Below are 25,704 nucleotides of genomic sequence, written 5' to 3'. Positions count from 1 at the left end.
ATAAGTTTAAAAAGAGGGACCTGTAAGTTTCAGCCATTTATTGCAAAAAATCCAAACCAAATTTTAATAATTTTTTTTGGTTTGTTTTTTTAAATAAAAACAGAAATAAATATTGCACAGGGAACAGTATTTCTGATCATAAAGCAGAAAGTGCTAATCAATAATCAGCTAAATACATCCTGCTCAGATGGGGCTGATTGGTGATAAAGGGGTTGATGGTGAGAGAGGCACCTTGAAGGGGTCAGATAATGATGGTGAGGGTACTTGTAATTATGAGGTGGATGGTGATGGAAATCGGATGAGATGAACCATCATCATCATTCTCTATTTATATAGCGCCACTAATTCCGCAGCGCTGTACAGAGAACTCACTCACATCAGTCCCTGCCCCATTGGAGCTTACAGTCTAAATTCCCTAACACACACACACACACACAGACAGACAGACAGAGAGAGACTAAGATCAATTTAATAGCAGCCAATTAACCTACTAGTATGTTTTTGGAGTGTGGGAGGAAACCGGAGCACCCGGAGGAAACCCACACAAACTCCTCACAGATAAGGCCATGGTCGGGAATTGACCTAATGACCCCAGTGCTGTGAGCAGAAGTGCTAACCACTGAGCCACTGTCCTGCACATTAGGAGACTACTGCTTGAAATAAATTCCTTCCAAGTTCAATATTCAACGGCTAATCTTAGCGAATATATATGTGAAAATAAAGATCTTCCGAACACCGAATCAGGGGATTGCCTTTGGTTCCATAACTAGTGAACCATCAATAATAAAATATTCCTAACCTGCGCCCCCCTTCAGCATCGTGTCCTGGGCGGTCGCCCCTGTCGCATAGCCCTAGCTTCGGCTCTGTTAGAGCATAACTTCTGCTGTATGGGAGACCTAAAGGCATTTAATGACGTTAAGTTTAGAGCATCTGGGTTATTGATCCCTACGCTACACTTTTATTTATGGATAAAATGGAGACCAGAATGGTACATCCACCTTCCTTCCTTTCACCATTCTGGTCCATGGTTAATAACCAATATTCTTTATAAAGAAAGTAACAACAAGCAATTTAAGCCTAAAGAAAAGCATAGTCTGTCTAGTTGTTCTAGTGGATAAATAACTGTGACCAGGACAAGTGGCAGAAGAGTTACATATTACAAGTAATAAGATGTCCTCATATCCTGTTGAATATTTTTTTACAATATTATGACAAATTAAATTTTTCTTGTGTTGTAGATTTTGGATAAAAATGAAAAGCCCTCTAACGGATTAGCGGCTGTGAGGTAGGTCTTGTCACCCGTACAGATACTATCATCATCATTTAATATAGCGCCAACATATTCCGTAGCGCTGTGCAATTGGGGACATACACAGTAAAGTAATAAACAAACTGGGTAAAACAGACAAAGAGTTGAGACTAGGCATGTACTTTATACTGTGCACCGGTCTCCTTATAGTTCAGTGGGTTTCAGCAATAGTAATCACGCTCTTGTGATTCGCCAATCCCCAATGTGCACCATCAGCGTCGCTGTTTCTTTAAACCAACTTACAATGCTAAATACTCGCTGACCCGCTGCAAAAGGATGAAATTTAACGCCCACATATTCAAGCATTGATTTTTCCAAGTATTACTGAAATGCAATAACGTAGTTTATCTTAGATATTCATTTTATACTTATTATATGATATTTAAACAGTGACATCATGTTATCACCCTTGAAAATATGTTCAAACCCTTGTACAACTACTCTATAAAATAAACAAAGGCCCCGTTATATTTAAACTGCTAATAACGGATTGTTGTTTTTAAAGAGTGATATATTCAGAAAGAAACAACACAACTTTTAACACCAAAAACGTCAGGTTTGAAAACTGTAGTGAAAAATTGGGTTAATGTAGAACATAACACATATTTTCATAAGTTACAACAAGACAGCAGCTTTTTAAAGGAAAATGTAAACCAATGTATTAAATATATAATAAGGGATATCTCCAGAATATAACTATTTAAGAAGTATAATTATTTTTTACACTTCACTTGTAAATTCTAACTCTTTAGGTCAGCAACATATTATTTTTTGTGCTCTGCATTTTATTAATTTATTCTTTTAATTATATTTAGATTATTGTGATAAGATATTTATATATTATTTTATAATTTTCATATTTGCAATCATTTTATTTAAAAAGACACATACGGAGTAAATAATGCAAGTTCCTGGTTAGTTCTTTATGTTCTTAACAGTCTATATACAAATGAAGATATGTTTCTTCATGTCTTACTCCGCTAATATAACAGTATTAGGAAGATTATTTAATGTAACAAATAATTCCAATTCTGCCAATAGTCCTCAAACTCCTCCGTTAGGAGAACTGATCAGCGAGGGGGCGATTATCTCTCAAATTGTGGGAGACGGGGGTGTTACAGTATAGTTATAGTTTGTGCAGAGTTTTTCTTAAACTGCTACTTTTCACTTAAGATTCCTCACTAATCACTTCTAAATTCTTGTGACTCATCCAGTCTAGGACTGCGACACACACAATTATCATTATTTGTTTTTAGAAAGCGCCAATCATATTACTCAGCTCTGAACAGATGCTAATCATTCACATCAGTCCCTGAGCAAGTAGAGCTTACAATCTAAATTCTCCACCAAACACACACTAGAGTCCAAAGTGTCAGAAAACAATTATACTACCAGGATGTTTTTGGACTGTGGGAGATAACTGGAGAGAACCCACGCAAACACGGGAAGAATATACAAACTCCACACTGTCAAAATCAAACCCATGACCTCAGGGCTGAGATGCAGCAATGCTAACCACTGTGCCACCATGTTGCAAACAGTGATTTGGAACCATGACGCTAGTTGCCATTTTTCATTTTAGTATACATTATAAACCAAATTTTCTGCCATTTTTCAAACTCAGTGACACTGGCCATGAAGGGTACGTACATTCAGACTTGGTGTAATGTAAAGTATGCAAAGAAATATCAAGCATTAATATATTAAAAATAAAAAATAAAAAAAAAGATGTGTGTTATGGGGGGATTATAAAGGAGCCTTAGTTACGTGCTGAACACAGAGCCCATGTTTCCTAATCGCACATTATCTTCTCTTTCAGGTTTATCAATATGCTGCAAGTGAAGGTAGAAAATATTACTATTGAGAAAGAAACTTTAAATGTTGATATTAACGGTACATCAGAATATTTTACACAGAAGAGAGCAAAGTAAGTTATGTAATGTTTATCTATATTACAGTTATAACAAAGATAATTCAATGTACTATACATGAATGGGTGAAATTCTTTAAATTGTGCACAGGTGTATACTAGTTATCTGGAATATTTATTCCTCTGTTAAGTTCATTTTACAATGAATTATATGTATTATGTAAAGTGCCTAAAAGCAAGGTGTTAAGGATCGCTTCTTAATGATGTCAGCAATCGGTCTGCACGTGATTGGCCACATTTCACAACCAATCGTATGCTCCCCTCTCCAGCACTGAACGATTCCCCCTGTTTAAACATCTCTTCAGCCAATCGCTGTTGTCAGCCACAATCTGCCGTCTATTATTAAATTATTTGATTATTTATTTAAGCTTTTTTGCTCACGTGACACCTATATTGTAAATCCTATTGTAAATTATAACAGTATTGTGCGGTGAGCCGATTATGCGGCCATTGGTCTGTTACCACAAAACAGTAGAACAGGTACAAAACCACCCAAATTTTATTTGAACCGATTCGCAAAATCAAAAATTGCGTCAAATAACCCAAATCACCATTTCTACAGGGTAATTGGATCAATTTGCCACTCAAATCAGTGAATTGCAAATCACTGCGCCCAGTTTTCAAAACACACACTCAGACAATGGAACAAGACATTTAAATTGCAAATCTGGATAATTGTGGCCACTGGTTAAGCTTCCACCAATATTCCCCTCTACGGCCTCCTGTCTGTTTGCCTTCCTTTAGGATGTAAGCTCTTGCGAGCAGGGCCCTCTTCCCTCCTGTCTCTACACCTACTCTATGCTCCAACTTCATTATAATTGCTATGTCTGGAGCTTTGGAGTTATGGCATTACTCCTTTATTGTTCTGTACTGTTTTCCCTGTGTGGTCTATCGTTTGTATTGTGATTATTGTACAGCGCTGCGGAAAATTTGTGGCGCCTTATAAAGACATAATAATAATAATAATTATAATAATATTAATAACAGTTCAACGTTCTCAGGAAAACTTCTGCATCAATACAGAATTCCTGAATTCACCTACAACAAATCTCTAAACTTAGGATGAATTCCATATTGACCCACTCAATACGACCATCTCTACATATAACATTAAGGCGCATATTTATTATCTACCACTTTTTTTTGCCACGATCATTTTCATTGCTTATTGCATTACTAAATAATGAAAGGTGAGAAGCATTTATTAAAACACACATTTTAGCTATTTCTGTTTCTATGGTCACTATCGCAAAGTAATAGTGACCAGAGGGGACAGCGAGTAAGCTGCAGTATGGGGACTGCTTTTGTGTTCTTAGATACCTTCGATATCTGCTGCGATGCCCAAATAAGAAATTTAATCCATCCTTAAATATACTCCTATCACCTGAAAACTGCCATTAACACAGCCTGGTGCATTGTGGTCCATCCAATGTTAGTTTGATAACTTGAATTTCAACAAGAAACAGAAGCTGAATGATTAGGATCCTGGAGAGGCCCAGACTTTATATAGAGGCCACGTTTAAAGACACGGATAGGAAATCCCATCAGCAGTTATTGCACTCAGATCAGAATACTTTAGATATATGTTTCAAGTGGTTGTTTTTTCTTTGACAGGTGATATATTTTAACTTACTTTATTACTAGATATAAGATAGTATCTATTTATGAACAAACATAAACCCATGTCACACTTTATGAACGGTCTTTGGACTATTGTTAGTCACTATAATTGTATCTAACATGTGAGTTAATCTGGATGTCGGTCTTTGTAGCTTGATGCAGTAAGATGTGTTTTGTGTCTGGACGTCAGCAGATATGTAGCATCTGCATTATTATGTATCTATGGCCCCGATTCATTAAGGAACGAAAATCTCAATACATGCAGTATGTTGTGTAAAATGACTCTGCGGATGCTCAGAAACAGGTTATACACCAGTGATTGCAAGTGTAGACAATTTACCTTTGAACACAAAGGAAACACTTCCGACAGCCTACGATGGCGGAACGGGGGAGGGAAGGAGAGTATGCGCATGGGTCAATGTACAGTAAGGGCGTGCCAAGGCTGAGGGCAGCACATCAGTCAGATACAAGCTCTGTGCATCTCTCAGGTTTGTGATTTTTAGCCGTATCATTTGGACCAGCTACAGGTCTGGTGTAAGCATCGAATGATAGTGATGACGCTGTGTATGTATGCTAGAACATGTGTTTGCGATTAAGTGTACTCTAAAAATTTATTTCATATAGAGCAGACATTAATGACATCCTGATTAATGTAAAAAAAAAACTCAATGTATTTAAATTAATGATTCTATTATTAACATGTGTTAATGTAATTAATATTTTTTTATCTGTGCATTCTGATGCTGATTTCTATACATATATACATTGTGTGTATTCTGCAGTGTTGTCTGTCTGCTTACGGCAAGTGCTGTATAGGCCGTGTGGACTTAGACCCGCTTTAAACTTGAACATTTATTCAGATCGTTTTGTGCTTGAATACGAGCGCACTTGCACGCAACTTCCATCCAATTTCCAAAGACGCAAATTGCGGTCACTTTGAGTTCCTTAATGAATCAGGCCCTATGTGTCTGCATACGATACAAAGGTGTTTTAATACTATCCAGTCTTATAATGTCTTTATTTAATATGCTGAGAAATATGTCCAAATTAAGTCATTTCCAGATGATGCCTCTATAAGCTGCCATTATATGTACGTTATCCGTATACCGCTTGTACTTTACCTGAGTATTATTGTTTTTCTCATCAGTGCAACTGTAAAAGGTCGGATTGGGGGTAAAGAGTACTCTATTCGCCTCGGCTTGTTGGACTTTGGGGGGGCGTACACGGCTGTACTGCGGAGCGTAAGTAACATTCTGCTTTTACCACCACATAGGAATTTCATAATATAATTAAAATGTATTCTATTTAAAGTTAGGGTTGAGAATCACTTTTCTTTCTACAACTATTTATTAATATGACCGAAAATTAATATCACACATAGACACTAAATATTTCTATTCATAATTTTTTAAATTATGAAATTATAGAGAGATCGTAGTTTACAAGTAAATGACTCCCAGCCTTAAACAGTCACATAAAGCAGTGGCAAAAATACAGAGTAAAGTTACAGATTCTGTCACCATAAACACCGTACAAGTCACTGCAACAGTCTAATAAGCAGAACATAGAAATAATGGGTTTGGCTCTGTACTGCCATCCATGGACCGCAAGTGGTATTGCAACAGTTTCATATATATATATATATATATATATATATATATATATATATATATATATATATATATATATATATATATACATATACTTATATTTATAATCGCCAATTTACCAAGAAATTTCTCTAACTTACAGAAGATACCGGTCCCCAGTTACTCCCGCACTAGACCCATCACTTTGCTTACGTCCAAACTGCTAGTTTCTTTTAGGTATCAGTAAATTCATATTTACACTGATCTCTTTTTTACTAACAGCTATCACTTTTACTAACTTTAACTGTCTGACATTATGAATTCCATTTCTGATCATTTTTTGCATCACTTGAAGTAGTATTATCAGTAGAGTTTGATCTCCACTTCTGCATGTCCAACTTACTCCACATCCTCCACTCCTGCATGTCCAACTTACTCCATATCCTCCACTCCTGCATGTCCAACTTATTTCAAATCCTCCACTCCTGCATGTCCAACTTACTCCAAATCCTCCACTCCTGCATGTCCAACTTACTCCAAATCCTCCACTCCTGCATGTCCAACTTACTCTATATTCTCCACTTCTTGTAGAGCAGGTTTTACTGAAAGAATCAATTTATTTCTATGCCATACAGATTATTTTTACAGTCACGCTGCAATCCACAATTTCGCTAATATATTCACCATTAAAGGCCACAGATACCTATTCTTCCTCCTGGTCATTACATGTTATCTGTCATCTGGACAAAACAGAGACCGCGAATTATAACTGGCTGAACCAATCATCATGATACCGCAGCCTCAGTGATGTCACTGGTTCCTAGATAACTGATTGGCTACTCATAAATATTGGATCAGACAGAGGTCTTTAAGTGATCTCTTAAACTTCAGTTATTCAGGGAAATTCCCATCATTAAACAATTCAACAAGGAAAATGAAACCGACACGTACTTAAAGGATATTTTTGTTGTAGCGTACACAAAATGCTTCTAAACCTTTGATATAATAAGTGACACAAACATTTCCTTCATGTTCTATGAAATACACCTTCCCGCTGATGGTAAAATACAACAAACCAGGCGTAATGCACAGACCCTATTATACTTAAGAGGCGTTTTTTTTGTTTTACAGATGGATGACACTAAGAACGAGATTAGCGCAGTAGTGGCCGAAGACGTTGAGGCGAATAGTTTCCACGTTGCGTGGCAGGTGCCGCAGTATTTTCTGCTCAGTGCCGGAGAAGTTATGTTTTCAATCACCGGCCTGGAATTCTCCTATTCCCAGGTAATGTCCGACGATCTGATCCGATCATCAATTCCTGGCAGATGTCCGGACAGTCTGACGGAACCGGACGGGGGAGGGGTATACAATTATAGGAGGTGACATCTTACAGGACAAGAATAGGATAATACTCATATATAACAGTATAATAATAGTATATCCTGTCCGAGCACAGCCTAAACTACATAGTGTAATTAATATACAGTTTGTATGGACCATTGCTAGCTACTGGTGTTGTTTTATTGTATACTTACATAGGCAAACTGAGGGGGGGGGGGGGTTCCTAGTACCTGGAAACCCTCCTCCAAGCCTGGGGCACTGTATAATTGAGGTGGCTGGACCCTGCCCCAGCTTCACACAGCTCTGCTTGAAAAGGGAGAGCTGCGTGCACCTAACAGTAGTCCACGCAGCATTGCCCATGTATATTATGGGGATAGGAAGAGTTGGAGAGCAGCCAAGCACTGTCTAATATTATAGCCACGCCCCCATGCATGCTGGTCACGCCCACTGGTGGCGTGGTGTGGAAACCCCCCTCTACAATTTCTGCGTTTGCTCCTGACTTACTAGTAATTTTGGGGGACACCTGTGAGCCCCTCCCTAAATATGACAGCACTTTACTGCAACTTATATTTCATGTTCTTGTGGTTTTAATTCTCCACCATTGACTCTTTATCAGACTTTGGCTTGGAGTTTATATCATTGTGTATAAAGCTGTACGACATGTGCACGATTCTCAATATTCTTAATTAAATTGGTGGCTGCTGCTTGATCAGAATATGTGAAGATGAATGAATATAACACCATTGTTCTGTGTCATAGCGCCGAGCTGCCCTATAATGCTCTTATTCTGAGCTCCATCACCCTAGGAATAACACTGTCCTTTATGTCTCCAGGCTCCGGCCAGCATGAAGTCTGTTCTCCAAGCGGGGTGGCTGCTCACCATAGCTTTCGGCAATGTGATTGTGCTGATTGTGGCTCAGGCGGGAACCCTGGAGCAGGTAAGAGGTTATAGACACCAGAGATGAAGGATCTGCATTATGTGAGTGGGGGGGAGGGGGGGTTAGAGGTGCGTATAGGTCATCACACTTACATCCACGTACAAGTTAACGGATACAAGATAAATATGCTGCAAATGCACCAATCCGACACAGCTTTAACCCAAAATTTGTGCCCAGCTGATCCACATGTGAAAGTCCGATTCCTCTCTTGAAGCACAAGGGGCTGCAAGTGTTAGATAAGGGGAGATCAAAACACTGGTGCAAGTTGCGTGTGTGCAGTGCAACAAAATTTACATGACGCACAAAATGATGTAGCGGAAATGCACTTACACTTAACTTTAAATCACTACTTGTATAGTCACCAGTCTGCATTATGTAATAATGTCCCCATTAAATAGTGGTCATTAATATAGTCTGTGTATTATATATCTGCCGGTAAGTTACTCTGTGTATTGCATATTAATCCCAAAAAAGCTTTTTGTGCATCATAGTGTTAACTAGAATGCTCTCTGTATTGTATATGGGTCACTGGAATGCTCTCTGTATTGTATATGGGTCACTGGAATGCTCTCTGCATTATATAGTGGTCACTAGAATACTATATGCATTGTATACCGGTCACTAGAATGCTCTCTGCAGTGTATAGTGGTCACTAGAATGCTATATGCATTGTATACCAGTCACTAGAATGTGCTCTGTATTGTATACTGGTCACGAGGATGCTCTTTGAATTGTATACTGGTCACTAGAATGCTATATGCATTGTATACCAGTCACTAGAATGCGCTCTGTATTGCATACTGGTTACTAGAATGCGCTCTGTAGTTTATAGTGGTCACTAGAATGTGCTCTGTATTGTATACTGGTCACGAGGATGCTCTTTGAATTGTATACTGGTCACTAGAATGCTATATGCATTGTATACCAGTCACTAGAATGCGCTCTGTATTGTATACTGGTTACTAGAATGCGCTCTGTAGTTTATACTGGTCACTAGAATGTGCTCTGTATTGTATACTGGTCACGAGGATGCTCTTTGAATTGTATACTGGTCACTAGAATGCTATATGCATTGTATACTAGTCACTAGAATGCGCTCTGCATTGTATACCGGTTACTAGAATGCGCTCTGTAGTTTATACTGGTCACTAGAATGTGCTCTGTATTGTATACTGGTCACGAGGATGCTCTTTGAATTGTATACTGGTCACTAGAATGGAAATGTGATGGACAATTGATGTAGACCCCACAGTAGGTCTTTGCTCTTCATTCACATACAGTACATGTCTAGATTAGTGTCTCTGTATTGCATGCCTGACACTGTATCTTTCACCCCGCAGTGGGCGGAGTTTTTCCTATTCGCCGCTCTCCTCATTGCCGTCAGCGTCATCTTCTCCATCATGGGCTATTTCTTTGTTCCTGTAAATCCTGATGATTTGCTGGAGGAGGATGAGAAAGTGGACGAGGATGTCAAGAAGAAAATTCCCGAAATATTTTTCGAACCAAATCCGTACGCCATCGTGGAAGAGAAGAAGACCAAGATCTAGATGGAGAAGAAGCTTTTTTTTTGGAGAGGGAAACGGTGGGTTTACCAAAGTGTGTTGGAGCAATTGAGGAGGATCGCTCTGTAGCTATCAGCGTAAATCTGCAATTCTGTTGCGCAGTTTGGTCTTGGGAGATTTAATCGCCATTCGGGAATATTTTACCATTTTCTTCCAAGATGAAGAATTTCTTTTAAACATTGTACTCGTTATTGTTAATGAATTAACACATTGCCAGAAATGATTTGTGAAAATCGTCGTCGGTGCTTGAATGATCCCTGACATATAGCACTTTACTACTAATGCTCCGATGGGTAATCAGTGGATGTAGGACAGATATGGACAATTGTTGCACGTTGTACAGTTTCATGCTATTGTCTCTTTTACCGTAAATCATGTACATTACCGTAAATATTGTAAAACCATTCTATAATAAATAAAAAAAACTACAGGAAACAGCATTATTGAAGACTTTGGCATATCCCACGGTTCATACAGTACTTAGAGAATATTGGTGCCATATTAATAAAGACTGATAATGACAAACAGAGATGAATAAAAGCATTAACAAGTCATTTCAACGAATTATAGCTTTAAACGGCTTTCCACATTCAAACAACTTTAACTTATCGGTTTGTGCAATACCTTCATGTAATATTTATTGTAAAAACATTGAAGTACGGAGGGTTTGACTGCTGTGCTGTCCAACCCGAGCACCAGGAGCCTAGTGCGGCTTTGCTGGGCCCTATATTTGGCTATGGGTTGCAGCAATGCCTCTTCCGCCCTTGGATATGGCATAGCTCAGCTACCACAAAGCAGCTTGTGTAATCAAGGACAACGAAGACAAAGAAGTCTGATTAGATGGGAACCAGAAAAGTAAAACAATAACCTAGCTGCAGGAGGGCATGTACATGTCAATAAATTAAGATTAACTGAAGGTGACCACCTGCCCCTTTAAACATACTACCTGTAGAACCAGATCTGCATTAGAAAAGTTCATCCAGCATATCAGAGCAGAGAAAGTCCCGGGACCAGGGCACTTACCTGGGCTTCCTAGTGAGCCATCCAAACACAGGCAGAACATACAGACTCCACACAGATAGGTTGTATTCCAACCTATGACCCAGTTCTGTGATGCAGCAATGCTAAATACAATATCGAGGTATGAGGTACTCATGAGGTATGCATAAACTAATATTGATGAGAATGCAGCCTATCAAATCACTAGGAACCAGTGACATCACTGAGGCACTACATCTCCGTACCATCGCTAGTGTCCTAGTGATTGTGTAGTATAAATATACTCCAACGTTTGCAGGTGATAACTACAGTGTGAGCAGACTATTCTGTTAGCACCGCGCCATACATTGCCTGGAAATGACTATTTTCATGCAGGATTTTAATCAATATAATGAGATTTATATATTAGTATTATTCCAGCTTTTACATGGAGTAAAACATTTTCAATTTTCCTTAAGGTCTAATTCAGTTTATTGATGTTTTGTGACATTTTTATTGTTTTACTTTCGGACTAAAAGATATCCATTTGCTACAGCGCTGTCATTAGACAACCGCAACGTCATATAATACTAAAGAAGTACTATCAGTAGGAGGGGTCAAGGCACATTCAGCCAATCGGAATCGGCTAGAGCTGTTGCCATCATCATCATTGCTAAAATAACAGACATACATACAACTTTACACGAGGCCCAAACTGTTTAAACCCAGCAATACATTGGTCAATTGCACACCCAGCCTATCAATGAAACTTGTCATCCACGTAACGGGAGAAGAGTGGGAGGGCTTCTGAGATCTCACAGCAGCATTGGGGCAGATAAGAATTACATAGAACTAGTGACTGTTGTACACCCCATTCCCCTATATATATTTTTTTTATGACATCACTGATGAGTTTGGACATGTAGTTTTAAAAGCCTTATACAGTATAAGTCAGTTTCCCAATCCGGCTGTCAGGGAGGACAAAGCATGTTTCCAGATGACAAGTGAAATAATTATACCAGCTGTGGATCTGCTACAATGTGTCAGTCAGTAATGAATACACCTGTGCTCCAGCAGGAAGATCTGGAAAACCTGCACTGAGAGCTTCCTGCTATAAATAAAGTGTCTTTATACCTTATCAGTGATGTTTTATGGAGATGAAACACAATATATTTTAATTGTTGTAAATTTGAATTATGCCCCCATCCTCATGGGCTCAACCTTGCCTTACTGTCCTCCTGACTCCAGGACACTTGGGAGGGGTGCCTGCTGACTAGCTTAAAGGGGTGTTTTTAGGGGAGTACAAGAGGACTAGGGGGCATGTTGAAACATTTCACGAACACGCCTCCATGTAGCGTTCCCACACACCCTTACTGTGCGGGCATGTATCGGTGTGCGCACAAACCCTTGATTCTGAACAGCTACAAGTCTGAGGGTATGCTTACATGCATGTTTAGAATCAGCAGAAATAATGGCGACAGCTCGCGCCCGCGCCAAAAGAATAATGAAAGTTTTCTCCCATCTAATATATTTACATGAGCTGTTTACTGATGTCTGTGCCGAGTCCAACTAACTTGATATTCAGATACTTATTTGGAGCACTTAGAATTTACATTCGGTTGCTAGGAAATGTAATTATAATATCGGCCCTATAAATCTGGTTGTGACTTGTCATCTTACAACAACAATATTTTAATAAATCAAACTAACCGCAGAGAAAGGTCATATTTAACTCCTGGAGGCTGCTGGAAAATACAGTAAACTGTAAGTCATTAATTATTGTGAAAGTTCTCTGTTAGAAGAGCGGATATTTTGGAGAAATTGCATCTCGTCTGTATCTGAACCGAGCATTAAATACCTGAGCAAAGTCATTTGTTGCTGATTCCAGACTTTTAATACAGACTCTATGACATGGGACAGCTCCAATCATTTTTCTAATTGTTCAGTGTCTTCATTATTTTTTTTTAGATCAGACAGAATACACAACACAATTAAATAAGCATCTCACAAAATATATAATAATCAGATATTTTATATGTACAGGACTATTCCGACAACAACCCTCATAAACACACTTGGCACCTTGACGGAAATATAGGTGCAGATCAAGGACCAGAGAGGATCCAAATCAGTTTTTATGTTCTCCCCGTGTTTGCGTGGGTTTCCTCCAGGTGCTCCGGTTTCCTCCCACACTGCAAATACATACTGGTAGGTTAACTGGCTGACAAAATGAACCCTAGTGTGTGAATGTGTGTCTGTGTGTGTCTGTATGTACTGTATTTAGTCTGCAAGCTCCAGTGGGGCAAGGACTGATGTGAATGACAAAATATTCTCTGTAGAACCCTGCAGAATTGGTGGCGCTATAAAAATAAATGGTGATGATGATAGGACATTGGCAATAGCCAATAGGGGGTGTATTTCCCACCTACCCCGACGGTCATTCTCCATGCACAGTTGGAAGGGGCGATTTACGATCCAGCATCCGGACAAAGTGCTCACTGATCCGATCATCTCATGTTCAGACCTGAGACAGGATATATGAGATAGAAGTTACTTATTCATTTGCATGTAACTAGGGTCAGAGAAACTGTTTAGCATTACTGTAGTGCCCAGTACCCAGAACTGGTACTTAATCTGCCCAGAGATGTGTGATAATACACACTGTACAGACTCGCTGTGTAGCACTAGCCGCGATCTCATGTTTGAGCAAGCAGCAGTTGATAGATTTCACCCACAACATGATGCATCGTCCTTATAATTCTATTCATACTGTGGAGTGTTGAGCGAGTCTATCCATAAATCACACCCTGTCCTCGCTGAGACCATTTCAATAAAATACTCGGTGTACGCCCTGTATACAAAATCAGATAATAAATAAGATTACAAAGTCAGCTGAACAGAAATACAGAATGTTATGGAGATAAGAAGCCACTATCAGATCTAGACTGGACATATATCCTGAACCCCCAGGATCTACCAGAGCTGTTAACTCTTTTTGCGGCATTCAATGGACATTGTCAAGATTGTCACATGTTGTGCCAACTCCCGACCAGAGGTGCCAGATAACCCATGGTTGCCACAGGATGCTGGTGCATCCAGGGCCCACTGGGACCTCTAGAGCGCCACCAAAAAAAATATTGTGAAATAAAAACATGTTCATCTAAATCCAGGGCCCATCATCTTCTTTCATCCAGCTTTTTATCCATGTTGGGGGAAAAAAATAAACTATCAGGGACGAGAGATTGCTCTACCAAGAGCCACTGCACTATTGAAAGGCGGAGCAGTCAGTCAGCGTCCAATCAATACAGATTGACTTCACTTTTAGGACAATGTATAACAGCTTCACTGCAATATCATCAAGATACCATAAACAATATACATATTTACAATGAGCTACAATGTCTCCTTATCCACATATAATTGGACACTGCAGTTGTACTCTGGTGAGTTGGGGAACAAAAAACATAGCTATAAAAAATGCATGTTATGCTCCACATTTTGTGAGAAACGAGGGACAGGCTGGATAAGGTGTTATCACAGAAGGTCGCTCCAAATCTATGGAAGTACAGAATCTTTTAGGGGTGGACGGAGCTATGCAGCTTTTCTTTTCTTTAGCTAGAGGACTTGGCGTTTGCTGCTCACAGGGGAAAAATCTCTCATCTTAAACTGTCCAGCAAGGGAGAGAAGCTGAATGGCAACAAGCTGTATCACTGATACCAACAGAAACTACATTTGACCATAGAAAAAGGTCGAGTAGCGATATAATGACAAAACACCGGTATATGTATCTGTTACTACATCTCTGCGGTGACTAAAGGGCACTTTATGGAAACTTTATTGCACTTTATTCTCATTTACTGTCATCCATTATGTTCATGGATGTAATCTTCCATTTTTGACCCTTCCAAGTGCAGCTACTATTTATTTTATCCCAACCAACACCAAACGGACATAGCGAATGATCTATCAGCACTACAGCTCCCGTATCTTAGTGCATGAGCCCTATCACAGCACACCATCAGACATACCTCCTCGGAATACTACACTAATAGCCAAGGCGTTCAATAGCCCAATAACCTAAATATGTGAGTGTCAGACAGAGGCATAAGTGCACATTACAATCCTTCCAGGGCCAAACACACCACCTGACTGCGCCATTAAAACCACTATCAATTAATATAGATCACGCACTTTTTGCAAAGGTTCTAGCAAACACGTCATGATACCGGGGCTACATTTCAGCTATTTCCCCTGAAAGATTAGCGGGAGTGTATACGGAGACCCCCGGAGATGGCTCCTTCAACAGATCCACACTATCGGGCAGGGCCATATTAACAGCATTATAGGCCCCCAGGCAAAGCAGTGGGGCCCATCCCTAAATAACCACTCACACTGCTGCACGTCCATCGTACTACTTTTGCTCCCCTTCATTTACCTATCACCTTCTTACTTCTGATTTCTTCTCTTCTGTCTTGCTCGTTGTGGCTCTTCTCTGTGCCACATTTCTACACTAGAGGTAAGTACACGCATTTCTATGCCTGACATAGAAATACTTCTGTATTTTGAGATACCTGGAACTTGACATACATAAGTTCACAATGTTTGCGACAGAATATTTACACCTACATTCAGAGCATGAAAAGAGGCCCATAGTTTGCATCCACATGTACAGCCCTGTACGTGACGTCATTATACAGAACCACCACTGAGTGGTCAGAAGGAGGAATCGTGGTCAGTACCATGAAAGAGTAGACTCTTTACTCCCTTCTCCCCAGACGGCTTCTTGGCATTACCCGACCCATACAAAACCTCATTGGTCATATGGTAAATGCAGCTAAATGTTTAATTGCCGTTCATTGGAAAAATACTTCCCCCCTCTCGCTCTCAGTTGCCATCAGCAAAATACGTGGTCTTCTTGGATGAACTACTTCAATGCTGAACCCCCATTAACAACCGTTTGACACTTTTCCTTTCCCAGAACAAATGTTCTTTACAGACTTGGAATGTTTTACACTTTTAAATGGTAGTTATAGATAGCTTAATTACACCTCATAGCTTTGCATATCACTATTCCTCTTCTTTATCATCTGATTCATGGAATAATATGTGGTAAACCCCTCTCTTCCTCCCCAAATCCCTTTTCCCCCACTGTTTGTCTCCCCCTTCAACATTCCCGTTTCCTAACAATAGCATGTCCACCTGCCTTGTGCTGTTGTGTTCTCTTCCATTACTTTTTTTTTTTTAAAGTGATGTGTTTCACATGTGTCATATAATTTCTCCTTTTGGCACCTATGTTGTTTTTGAAAACTTCAATAAAAATTTACTTTTCAAAAAAATAAAAAAAGAATAAAGAGCAGATTGGGCACGTTGTCAGGAGAAGACAGCGCCAGTAGCAGGAACATTTGCAAACATTGTAAGTAATGGTCTCATTACACTTCTATGAACACTGATTTTGATCATTTCAAACAAACTGAAACAAAATCACTTTAGTTTTGCTTCAAGGATTGAACCAGAGTTTTTTTCTGAATGTTAAGTATAGCTGCTAAATTAATCACTTAATCATGAAAACCATTAAGAGTGTTCGGCTAAGATCACAGTTATATATTTTGTCTTTTCTTCAGTGCCCACTAAGCATGGAGGGATTACATGGGGCCAATACTCACAACGCTCTCTGCTCTTTGTGAACATTAAATTAGCGGCTTTGATTAGAACTCCAAGCTGTGACATTTCACCTGTCAGGATAAGCCGTGTAATCACTGTAATTTCCTTACTCCCGGCCACAATCACAGTAACCAGCTCACAGCTCATTTATTGCATCTTATATATGAAACAGTTCAGTGAATGAGTTATGTATAACCATTTATATGCCGCTATATAGGATATTTACTAACAGGGTGCACTTACCTACATGTATCATCATCATCATCATTTATTTATATAGCAGCACTGTACAGAGATCTCACATCAGTCCCTGCCCCATTGGAGCTTACAGTCTAAATTCCCTAACACACACAAGGTTCAATTTGATAGCAGCCAATTAAACTATTAGTATATTTTTGGAGTGTGGGAGGAAACCCACGCAAACACTGGGAGAACATACAAACTCCACACAGATAAGACCATGGTCGGGAATCGAACTCATGACCCCAGTGCTGTGAGGCAGAAGTGCTGACCACTGAGCCACCATGATATATCAAATTCCTATTGTCCTACAAGAATAGAGTGAAAAGTGCGTCATAGGACTAGGAAATTGACATTGAGGAATACTAGCCAGCATAAATAGTGCGGAATCTGTATTACTATAAGTAAATTCTATTTATTAAAACATCTCATCTACCTTCCGCTCGGGGTACCTCTAGTCCATTTACATCCCAGGACTCTGCGGCTTGGAGTGCAGTAAGGGCCGTTGCTTATGTAGGCTTGAAAACCAAGCTGCATGTAGGACTTTGAAGCTCAACATAGATCAGTTAATCCCTCGGACACTTTTTAACGCCTGAAAATACAAAGAAAGAACAATTCAGGCTGTTACAATCGTCCTGGCTTTAAGGTCAGTCACCTTAACACAACGAAGGCATCCGTTTCATGGCCTGAACCAATATTCCCGTCAATGTAGCCACTCAGTTCCCTTGGAACCGATGACATCACTAAACGCAGTTGCGAGTCCGCGTTCTGGTATATAATGCTCACAAACAGGCCGTGAGGGCGAGAGGTGGGTGCACTTTAAATGTTGCATTAATTGTGCTGGAGTAACGTGAAGTCTTTTTGCTGTCACCTAATGAGATACTTGGCAATGACTCATAAAGAAGTTAATGCACAATATGGTTCTTTCCCTCTGTCACTTCATTATGAAGTCGGCCCTGTTTGCAGCATGGAAATTGAAATACAACGGCAGGGTTCAAGGTCTTAAAAGAGTTCTTATTAATAGTGCAGTGAATTGATAGCACCGGGGAAAGCGGAGGGCTACAACTTATTCTTGTGTTTCAGCCGTATACCCCCCCAGGAGGCAGAAAAACACATTACATTCACATGGAAATAATACCAGACATTTGCTGGCCGGCGTCCTGCTGCTGCCCCTCTGTCCTCCCAGACGCTGAGAATCCTTCATCTAGACACAAATTGGGTTTTCTATTAACCCACAGCTATATTATCCCTGCCCCCCGATGAATCAGTTAATAAATAACATTACGGCACAATGAGGTTAGGTTTGCATAGCCAGAAATCTCCAGCTAAGGTGACAGAGGGGATCTGACAGCAGAGAACACTCAACATACAAATCTGCTCATAGTTTTGTGCAGAAAATAATAATAAACAAAAGAACAAATAAATATTTTTTAAAAAAACCTTTACATAAAAAGCTATAACATTGCGTCACCACAATTCTAGAAGACCTGTATACAAAATAAGAGCGCTAATATTTACTAGTGAGATATTCCATGTATCTGTCATCATCATCATCTATTTATATAGAGCCACTAATTCCGCAGCGCTGTACAGAGATCTCATTCATATCAGTCCCTGCCCCATTAAAGTTTACAGTCTAAATTCGATAATACAGACACACACACATACACAGACAGACAGAGAGAGACTTGGGTCAATTTTTGCTAGCAGCCAATTAACCTACCAGTATGTTTTTGGAGTGTGGGAGGAAACCGGAGCACCCGGAGGAAACCCACGCAAACACAGGGAGAACATACAAACTCCACACAGATAAGGCAATCAAACTCCAGCGCTGTCAGGCTCCCCAGAGACCAGCAAAACATTGATTCTTAGCGGGGAGAAAGAAGGAACAGATCCACCTTTTTTGGTGTGTTTTGGTGGACGTTCATACACCATTATTCCTCTATATTGTTACATTGGTGGGGTCCTACTGTTTGAAGACGATCCCTTTACACCACGGTACCGGAGACCTCTGCCGGACATCCGCGAGAGAGGAGAGATCTGATCACACTGACACCTTAATTAGATGGCACAGGTTCTACTCACCCCCTGCTCTCTGATAATGGAACCGGGTGTCCTCATTCATTATAGCTTCAACTGAGGTTCAGACATTACTCCATTTGTGTCAGAGTTTTGCATGAATACGAGTAGACAAATTTGCTTTTGTGATTTGATTTATGAAATGTGTATCTAAGTTTCTGTCCTGTAACAATTTATCTGCCATCAATCACAGGATACTCTGCCTGTTGTGCAACGTGTCCCTGGGCCAATTTATTTAAAAGAAGATTTATTGTTTCAAAAACATATTAAATCTGGCAAAAAAAAAAAAAAAAGCACAGTCAGCGATTGCCAAGATCTACATCAGAAATGAAATGTTCTTAATGTTCCATATTTTTTTGGCTGACAAAAGTATCTCACTCAGGGCCCCCAATTTATTTACACTGAAAACTGGGACAGTCCAGTAGAATGAAGTTTCTTTAGTCCCTAGGAGCCACTAGGATGCTTTATTCTGGGCACCACTTAAGTAATGAAACTTATATGATCCTATTCTTTATTATTCCGGTAACGCAAACCAAAACATAACCATGAATTTACATTTTCTTCATCTCTCTCTATATAAATCCACCCTGTGCTGGGGGTCCCAGAACTGAAGGACCCCCTCCCCCCCCTTACCGACACCATAATGCTCGCTGGTTGTAGAGCATCAGGTAGTTGTCTGCTCTTCCTTCGCCTTACCTGGGGGGCGTAGTTCATGGTGGAACCTTATGAAACGCCTCCCAGGTGCTCATTTAAATACATGCTCTGGTACTTGTTAATTATAGGGGCACCACTTAAAATATGTACCAACCTGTATTCCCAGGGAGGATTTTGTTAACAATGGGGGGAGGGGGGATGTTATATCGGAGAGCTTCAGTAGAGGGCAGAGAAGATCTGCTGCTCGTATAATTAGTAAGCACCAATGCTTCTTAGTACAGACCGAAAAAAATGGATAACAGAAATGGGCTGAGAAAGCTGTTTGTTATCCCCCTATAGAGCCACATCTAATCAAGGGTCATTATTTCTTTCACACTACCTGCAGAAACTGTATCCACCCACTCATTTGCATAAAATGTCACCTGCACTGGCGGGGTAAAGGGGCAGTGAGCAAAGGAGAATTAACCAGATAAAATGTTAATAACGCTGCCATAGTAAGTCGGTGATGGGTTATTTAACAGGACTTACAGCAACCTGGATTAGATGAAGCAAGGAGAAGAGGTTTATTGTGTCACACATAAATATAAAAGATAACTGATATTATGAGAAAAAGAAAACCGTTCTATGTCATGTTATACAAAATTGCCACATGAATGATGCAGGTTCTCTCTGATCACAAGCTGACTGACTGTACGAGGAGAACATTATTTAAAACTCTAATAAAACTTTGTCCAGAGCGTCAGAAAATCCCTGCTGAGGAGAGAGCCGAAGACTGGTCGCCGCGTGTGGCCTCCCGCGACACAACACAATTCTCACTTATAGAATGAATTTGGGCGAACAGAGAGTGGAACAGCGCTGGCTTCAGAGAGAGCGTGTCCCACAGACACACACTCACCGTCATCTGGAAACAAATTGTTCTTCGGGCCTCTCCTGTAACCGTACTGCTATATATTATCTTCATGACAGGCGACGGCGAGCAGAGACTTACAAAATTATGATTGGATTGAGCCTGGGAATAGAGAAGTTGAGGTTTATTTGCCAGTAGAAATATTTGAGCTGTTTCTCAATATCTCACACAGCACCTGTGCACCCCAAGGCCTTGTTCCGGATGGAAGATTCCGTCTCCTCGCCAGGGGGGTGTCTGCCGCTGTATGGCACAGAATTAAGGGAACGTGTAATGAATGACTGCTGGGCAGCACAGCTGTGACGGTCGGTGCAGACTGCAAGAATCACGGTGTTATTGCTGAGAGATACCAGGAGGTACAGGAGACAAGGAGAAATAGAGAAAGATTCTAAGTCTGATGCTGGATTATTAAAGTGACATATGTCAGAGTCACAATATTCATTTGCATGTAAATTGATTTAAATGCTCAGTAAAATGTTTGGTACGAAAACATTTATGTGCATATTTGTATGTAACATGACTGGGAGCCGCCATATTGCTTTGGACAAGGTAAACGTCAGCTGACAGCCGTGGAACGTTACGAAAGAAGAGTTCTCGGCTTTATCAAGCAGGGTTATGGTAAACAGTCCAGTACCGTTTGTCCCGGTTATCTCAGATTATAGGAAGATACACCAGAGGGGGAAACCTTTCATAAATAGGCCCCATAGAGTCATCTCTGAGTGTGACTAACCTATAATTCATAATGTTCAAAAGGAATAAATGGAACACGTACTTTATTTACTTTTAATTGCGCAATAAACCCGTGAAGCAGCTACTGTGCAAAGAACATGTTGTGTATTATGAATGAAAGCTGCCACGTTGTCTCTTCTGATGAATAAAAAGTTTAATAGAATCCAGAACATGAATGAAACATCGCCCTCCCAGTGGGCAAATAGACAAACAATGGTGGTCTACATCGTTATCAATGCCAAATATAATTATGGAAAAAATAATCGCTCAGATATGAATGTGATCTACTCACAATATGTGTCTGCGAACAAAAATTTGGTGAAATCATGATGTAAAACTAGGCAGAAGCTTAAAGCAAGAACTGTGCAATGAGGATTAAAGAAAGACCTCTCTCTACCGGCTGTGTATTGATCGGATGATTGGCTGCACGTCCGCCATGTGACATGAACAACGCAGGACACTTTGTGCCCTTTATACAGTTTGTTGTGTCTTACACTAACACAGTGATGTGCGATGCTGGCTGCTACTACAATAAATGACTTATAAAGACAAAGATCATGATGCTTTTATAGCTAATAATAATCTGCTGCGGAAAGTCAGTGTCCAGGTGATTATAATGGTCATTAAAGAGGGAACTTCAATGTCATCTCCCTTACATCACAATATTACCACCACTCCCAATCCAATATTAGGTGATAGTTTTCTATATATAAAGAGAGACCCGTGCAACAAGTTTTACAGCAGAGGGGGCTCAGTACCTAAATGGGGTGCCACATTAAGGGGGTACCACCACCTTGCTATACTGGTGAAAGCATGCTAGGTTATGTGGGATAGATCTTTACATTACACCAATAATTCAGATAGAAATGTTACCTCAGCAGAACACAGACAGAGCCAGTAGCTCATTCACCGGGCATTCTGGGGCCAATCAGAGAGACCCCTTAAATCTGACCTGTTACAATGTATCGAGGACGACCGTTCTGCATCAATGGGTTCAGTGGAGGTTTGGATATTGTGAGGGGAAGAGCCAGGAGCCCGTCCCTACCCTAACGCTCCACCCAAAGTATACAGATCACTTTGTAACAGAACAAAACCCTTGCCTCAACCGAACCCCAAATTATGTACCACATTATTATTTAAATAAAACTGGCCCTGTGGCCTATAATACCCTTATATGTGACATTAGGGGGTACGTTATTTCCCCCAGGACAGTCCCCTTTCTTTCCACCCTAAATCTTTAACTGACAATGCTGACTTGTAATTCATGGTTACACCGATACACCAAAACTAACAACTGTACAACCTTATTTGGTATCTCTAAGGAAAACTTCAAGTAACCAGTGTGTCCTGGTTTTCCATTTAAAACAACGGAAGCATTATACATTACATAATGGATACACGTGTTCCCTAGATGGCTTACATGTGTGTTTGTAACCAGGAATGGTTATGAGGCTGGCTGTAAACACAGGATAGAGGGTCTGGTTTATGGGAATGGCGAGAGATGAGTGGGATCCCGCTCCATGTTGGCAGTCCATGATTTGGCATCTGATAGCTCTCACCAAACGTGTTATTCCTAGGTGGCTAGTTTCCACATAGACGTTTCTCTCTACCCTGGGGAATTAGCAGGTGATGGTGACTTAATTCTGGGGTGCTGGGAGATAGTTTTCTATCCAAGGTTATTTAAAATATTAAGGTCATTCCATAGAGTTAATTTTCTCACAGTGATCCTCCCACCAGTGTTCTTCAGCCTATCCCACCGCTGACCCCAATCCTTCCCACTGCTGAACTACAGCTCCTTCTAACCTCCAGTCCCTACCACCTTGAACTTCACCAACTCCCATTGCTGAACTTCAATCCCTTCCATTTCTGACCTTACCAGTTCCACTAACCAGTGACTTCCAGCCTATCCCACCGCTGACGCCAAACCTTCCCAATACTGATCCTCCAGATGCAATGAAAAAAAACAATCACTTTTGAACCCAAGCGCTGTAGAGGAAAAACTAAAGAAAACAATACTGGCTATTATTTAGATAAATAGCATAGTTCGGCTCCCAGTTTCAGGTAATGGGCGGAGGCCCCGATGAGAAATCCCTCCCCAAAATATTGCCACGGTTGGGAGGGATAAAGATGGCTTGTTAGATCCTCACTGTAACCTACAAGAAGAAATATCTCACAAACTTTCAATGTGTCAGGGAAATAATGTGTTTTTTCTAACAGACACTTAGGAGAAACTATAAAGAGATGCCCCCTCCCCCTAATGGGGCGGAGTTTCAGAGGCTTGAAATAAGCAGCAACCAATGCAAATAGCTGTTTCTAAAATCTGCTTTATACTGATTACAGTACAAGACGACAGTAACGCATAAGGGTGAAGAAAACCTAAGGAAGGAACATAGTAGGGGCGCTGCAATCGCTGATAGGACAATCAACCAACACATACATAATACTACGTAATCAATATTTATTTCATGCCAAGGCCAAACTATTAAAAAATAAAACCCATACAAAATAGGTCAGATTAACCCTGACAGCTGCTAGATAATGTCACCTCAATAAAAATATAAATATAGTTCATATTAATGGTGAAATGTGAGATAATTTTGCCTACAAAACCCCCTGAGCCTGGGCTATAAAGGTATCACGCATGTAATGATCTTTTCACCATTGTTATAGATTATAAATATTAATTTAATGCTGCAACATTGTGTCTGGTGTTGTTATGCGAGCGTTGCTTTATTCTCTTATGAGTGATTACCAAGTGCCTTCAGGGCCTCTTAGATTAGGTTAATTATTAAGGATTTGGGGTTATTTGCGTTGTTTATTTATTATAACACACACAATGAGTCGCCGTTGTGAGTAATCAGATATAACTGCGGATTAAGCAGACTCCAGGACACGGGTTATACAAAAACTTCATTTTAAAAGATAATTAGGGTACTCGGCGCATTCATTCCGTTTTTATTATAATGCTAAATATTAATTACTTAAAACCTCCAGAACATGAATTATACATAGACAAACAGCAACAAATGTAAATCGCTTCCTGGCAAGAAATCTCATGTATCGTGCAATAACATGAATACAGTGTACTCCAGGCTGTCTGCTAGTTATAATATTAGGGGAATGATTGAGGAACAGAGCCGTCCTTTTGGGAGAAATCCCAAGATATACAAGGTATAATGTATGTTTTTACCCAGTGAAACCCCTACCAAGGATTCTGTACCTGTGATACATGAAACCTCAGGGGTACCTAAGGCAGGTTCAACGGGGTACCTCCACCTATTAACTTTAACTGAAAATAATAAATTAATGAAGAAGTGATTATAATATTATATTATAAGATTATAATAATTCCAGGAAAAAAAAAATAATCAGAGTAATATTAACAGACATAGGAGACAAATACTTTCAGACATAAGAAGATATGACCCTGTTCTACAGCAGCATCGACGTGTAGGACCCTAAAAAATAGACATGTGGATGATAACGGACGTGCAGAGGTGGAAGATTCACCCAAAATACAGAGCCCAGGGCTACTGGGACACCTAACACTTATTGTCAACTTTGTAAGATCTAGATGTCACAAAATAATCGTTGTTTAATGCAAGATGTGGATGTTAGAGTACAGGCCTGGTGGCCATTCCTGAGACTACCTGTACGACCTCCTATTCAACAAGAGCTGAGCCACCAAGCAGACGACTTGTGGGTTCACCAAGCAGTCCAGCAACTCATCGCTGGTTATGGAGTCTGACTGTTCTGCTAAATTGGCGCTAGGCGTGCACATCACGTCGCCATCTGTATGATCCTCTTCTGCCGCTCTTGGAAGCTGCGACTCTGTCCTTGCCACGGTGCAATTCGTTTCTCTTGTATTAAAACCAGCCGATACAGGTAGAACAGGGACAAGATGCTGGCCAAAGGAAGTGCCGTCCATGCATTGGTCTCTATCCACCTTCCTCTTCTTCTTTTCCGGCTTCTCTGGGTCGCTGGCGTTCTTCTTCCTGTGATCTGTGCAGGCAGAGACGGCTCTGTTTACATACAGCAGGTTTGTCTCATGAGATGTCGCCTCGTCCTGCGGACACAGGAAGAGATGGGATGAGTGAAGCCACCAAAGGGTTAATGTGCCGAGCTCCGCTGGCCCCGCATTACTCCACAAAACTGCCTAGACCACTGTTC

At 40.3% G+C, this 25,704-nt stretch overlaps 2 protein-coding genes across 3 annotated transcripts in view; one reads left to right on the top strand and one right to left on the bottom strand.

Moving 5' to 3' along the window:
• The window catches only part of SLC15A2 (solute carrier family 15 member 2), a 38,716-nt gene extending 27,921 nt beyond the window's left edge, over window positions 1-10,795 (top strand). Inside the window, exons 18-23 of the mRNA XM_075181168.1 lie at window positions 1,239-1,285; window positions 3,129-3,236; window positions 6,007-6,100; window positions 7,580-7,732; window positions 8,623-8,727; window positions 10,068-10,795. Of these exons, the coding sequence (XP_075037269.1) occupies window positions 1,239-1,285; window positions 3,129-3,236; window positions 6,007-6,100; window positions 7,580-7,732; window positions 8,623-8,727; window positions 10,068-10,274 (714 nt within the window). The 3' untranslated portion in view covers window positions 10,275-10,795. The remainder of the gene's footprint in view (window positions 1-1,238; window positions 1,286-3,128; window positions 3,237-6,006; window positions 6,101-7,579; window positions 7,733-8,622; window positions 8,728-10,067) is intronic.
• The window catches only part of IQCB1 (IQ motif containing B1), a 149,991-nt gene that overhangs the window by 123,053 nt on the left and 1,234 nt on the right, over window positions 1-25,704 (bottom strand). Inside the window, exons 1-2 of one of the 2 annotated variants that reach the window (XM_075181169.1) lie at window positions 18,307-18,366; window positions 17,605-17,760 (exon numbers count right to left, since the gene is read on the bottom strand). In XM_075181169.1, coding sequence (XP_075037270.1) covers window positions 17,605-17,705 — 101 coding nt within the window. In that variant the 5' untranslated portion in view covers window positions 17,706-17,760; window positions 18,307-18,366. Of the gene's footprint in view, window positions 1-17,604; window positions 17,761-18,306; window positions 18,367-25,704 lie in introns of those variants that run through there. The other variant, XM_075181170.1, reaches the window with a different exon arrangement.

This window comes from Mixophyes fleayi, chromosome 7 (genome assembly GCF_038048845.1).
Source record: "Mixophyes fleayi isolate aMixFle1 chromosome 7, aMixFle1.hap1, whole genome shotgun sequence".
NCBI classification, from domain to species: domain Eukaryota; kingdom Metazoa; phylum Chordata; class Amphibia; order Anura; family Limnodynastidae; genus Mixophyes; species Mixophyes fleayi.
Note: the sequence above shows the minus strand (reverse complement) of the source record. Positions and strands in the feature narration are given on the sequence as shown.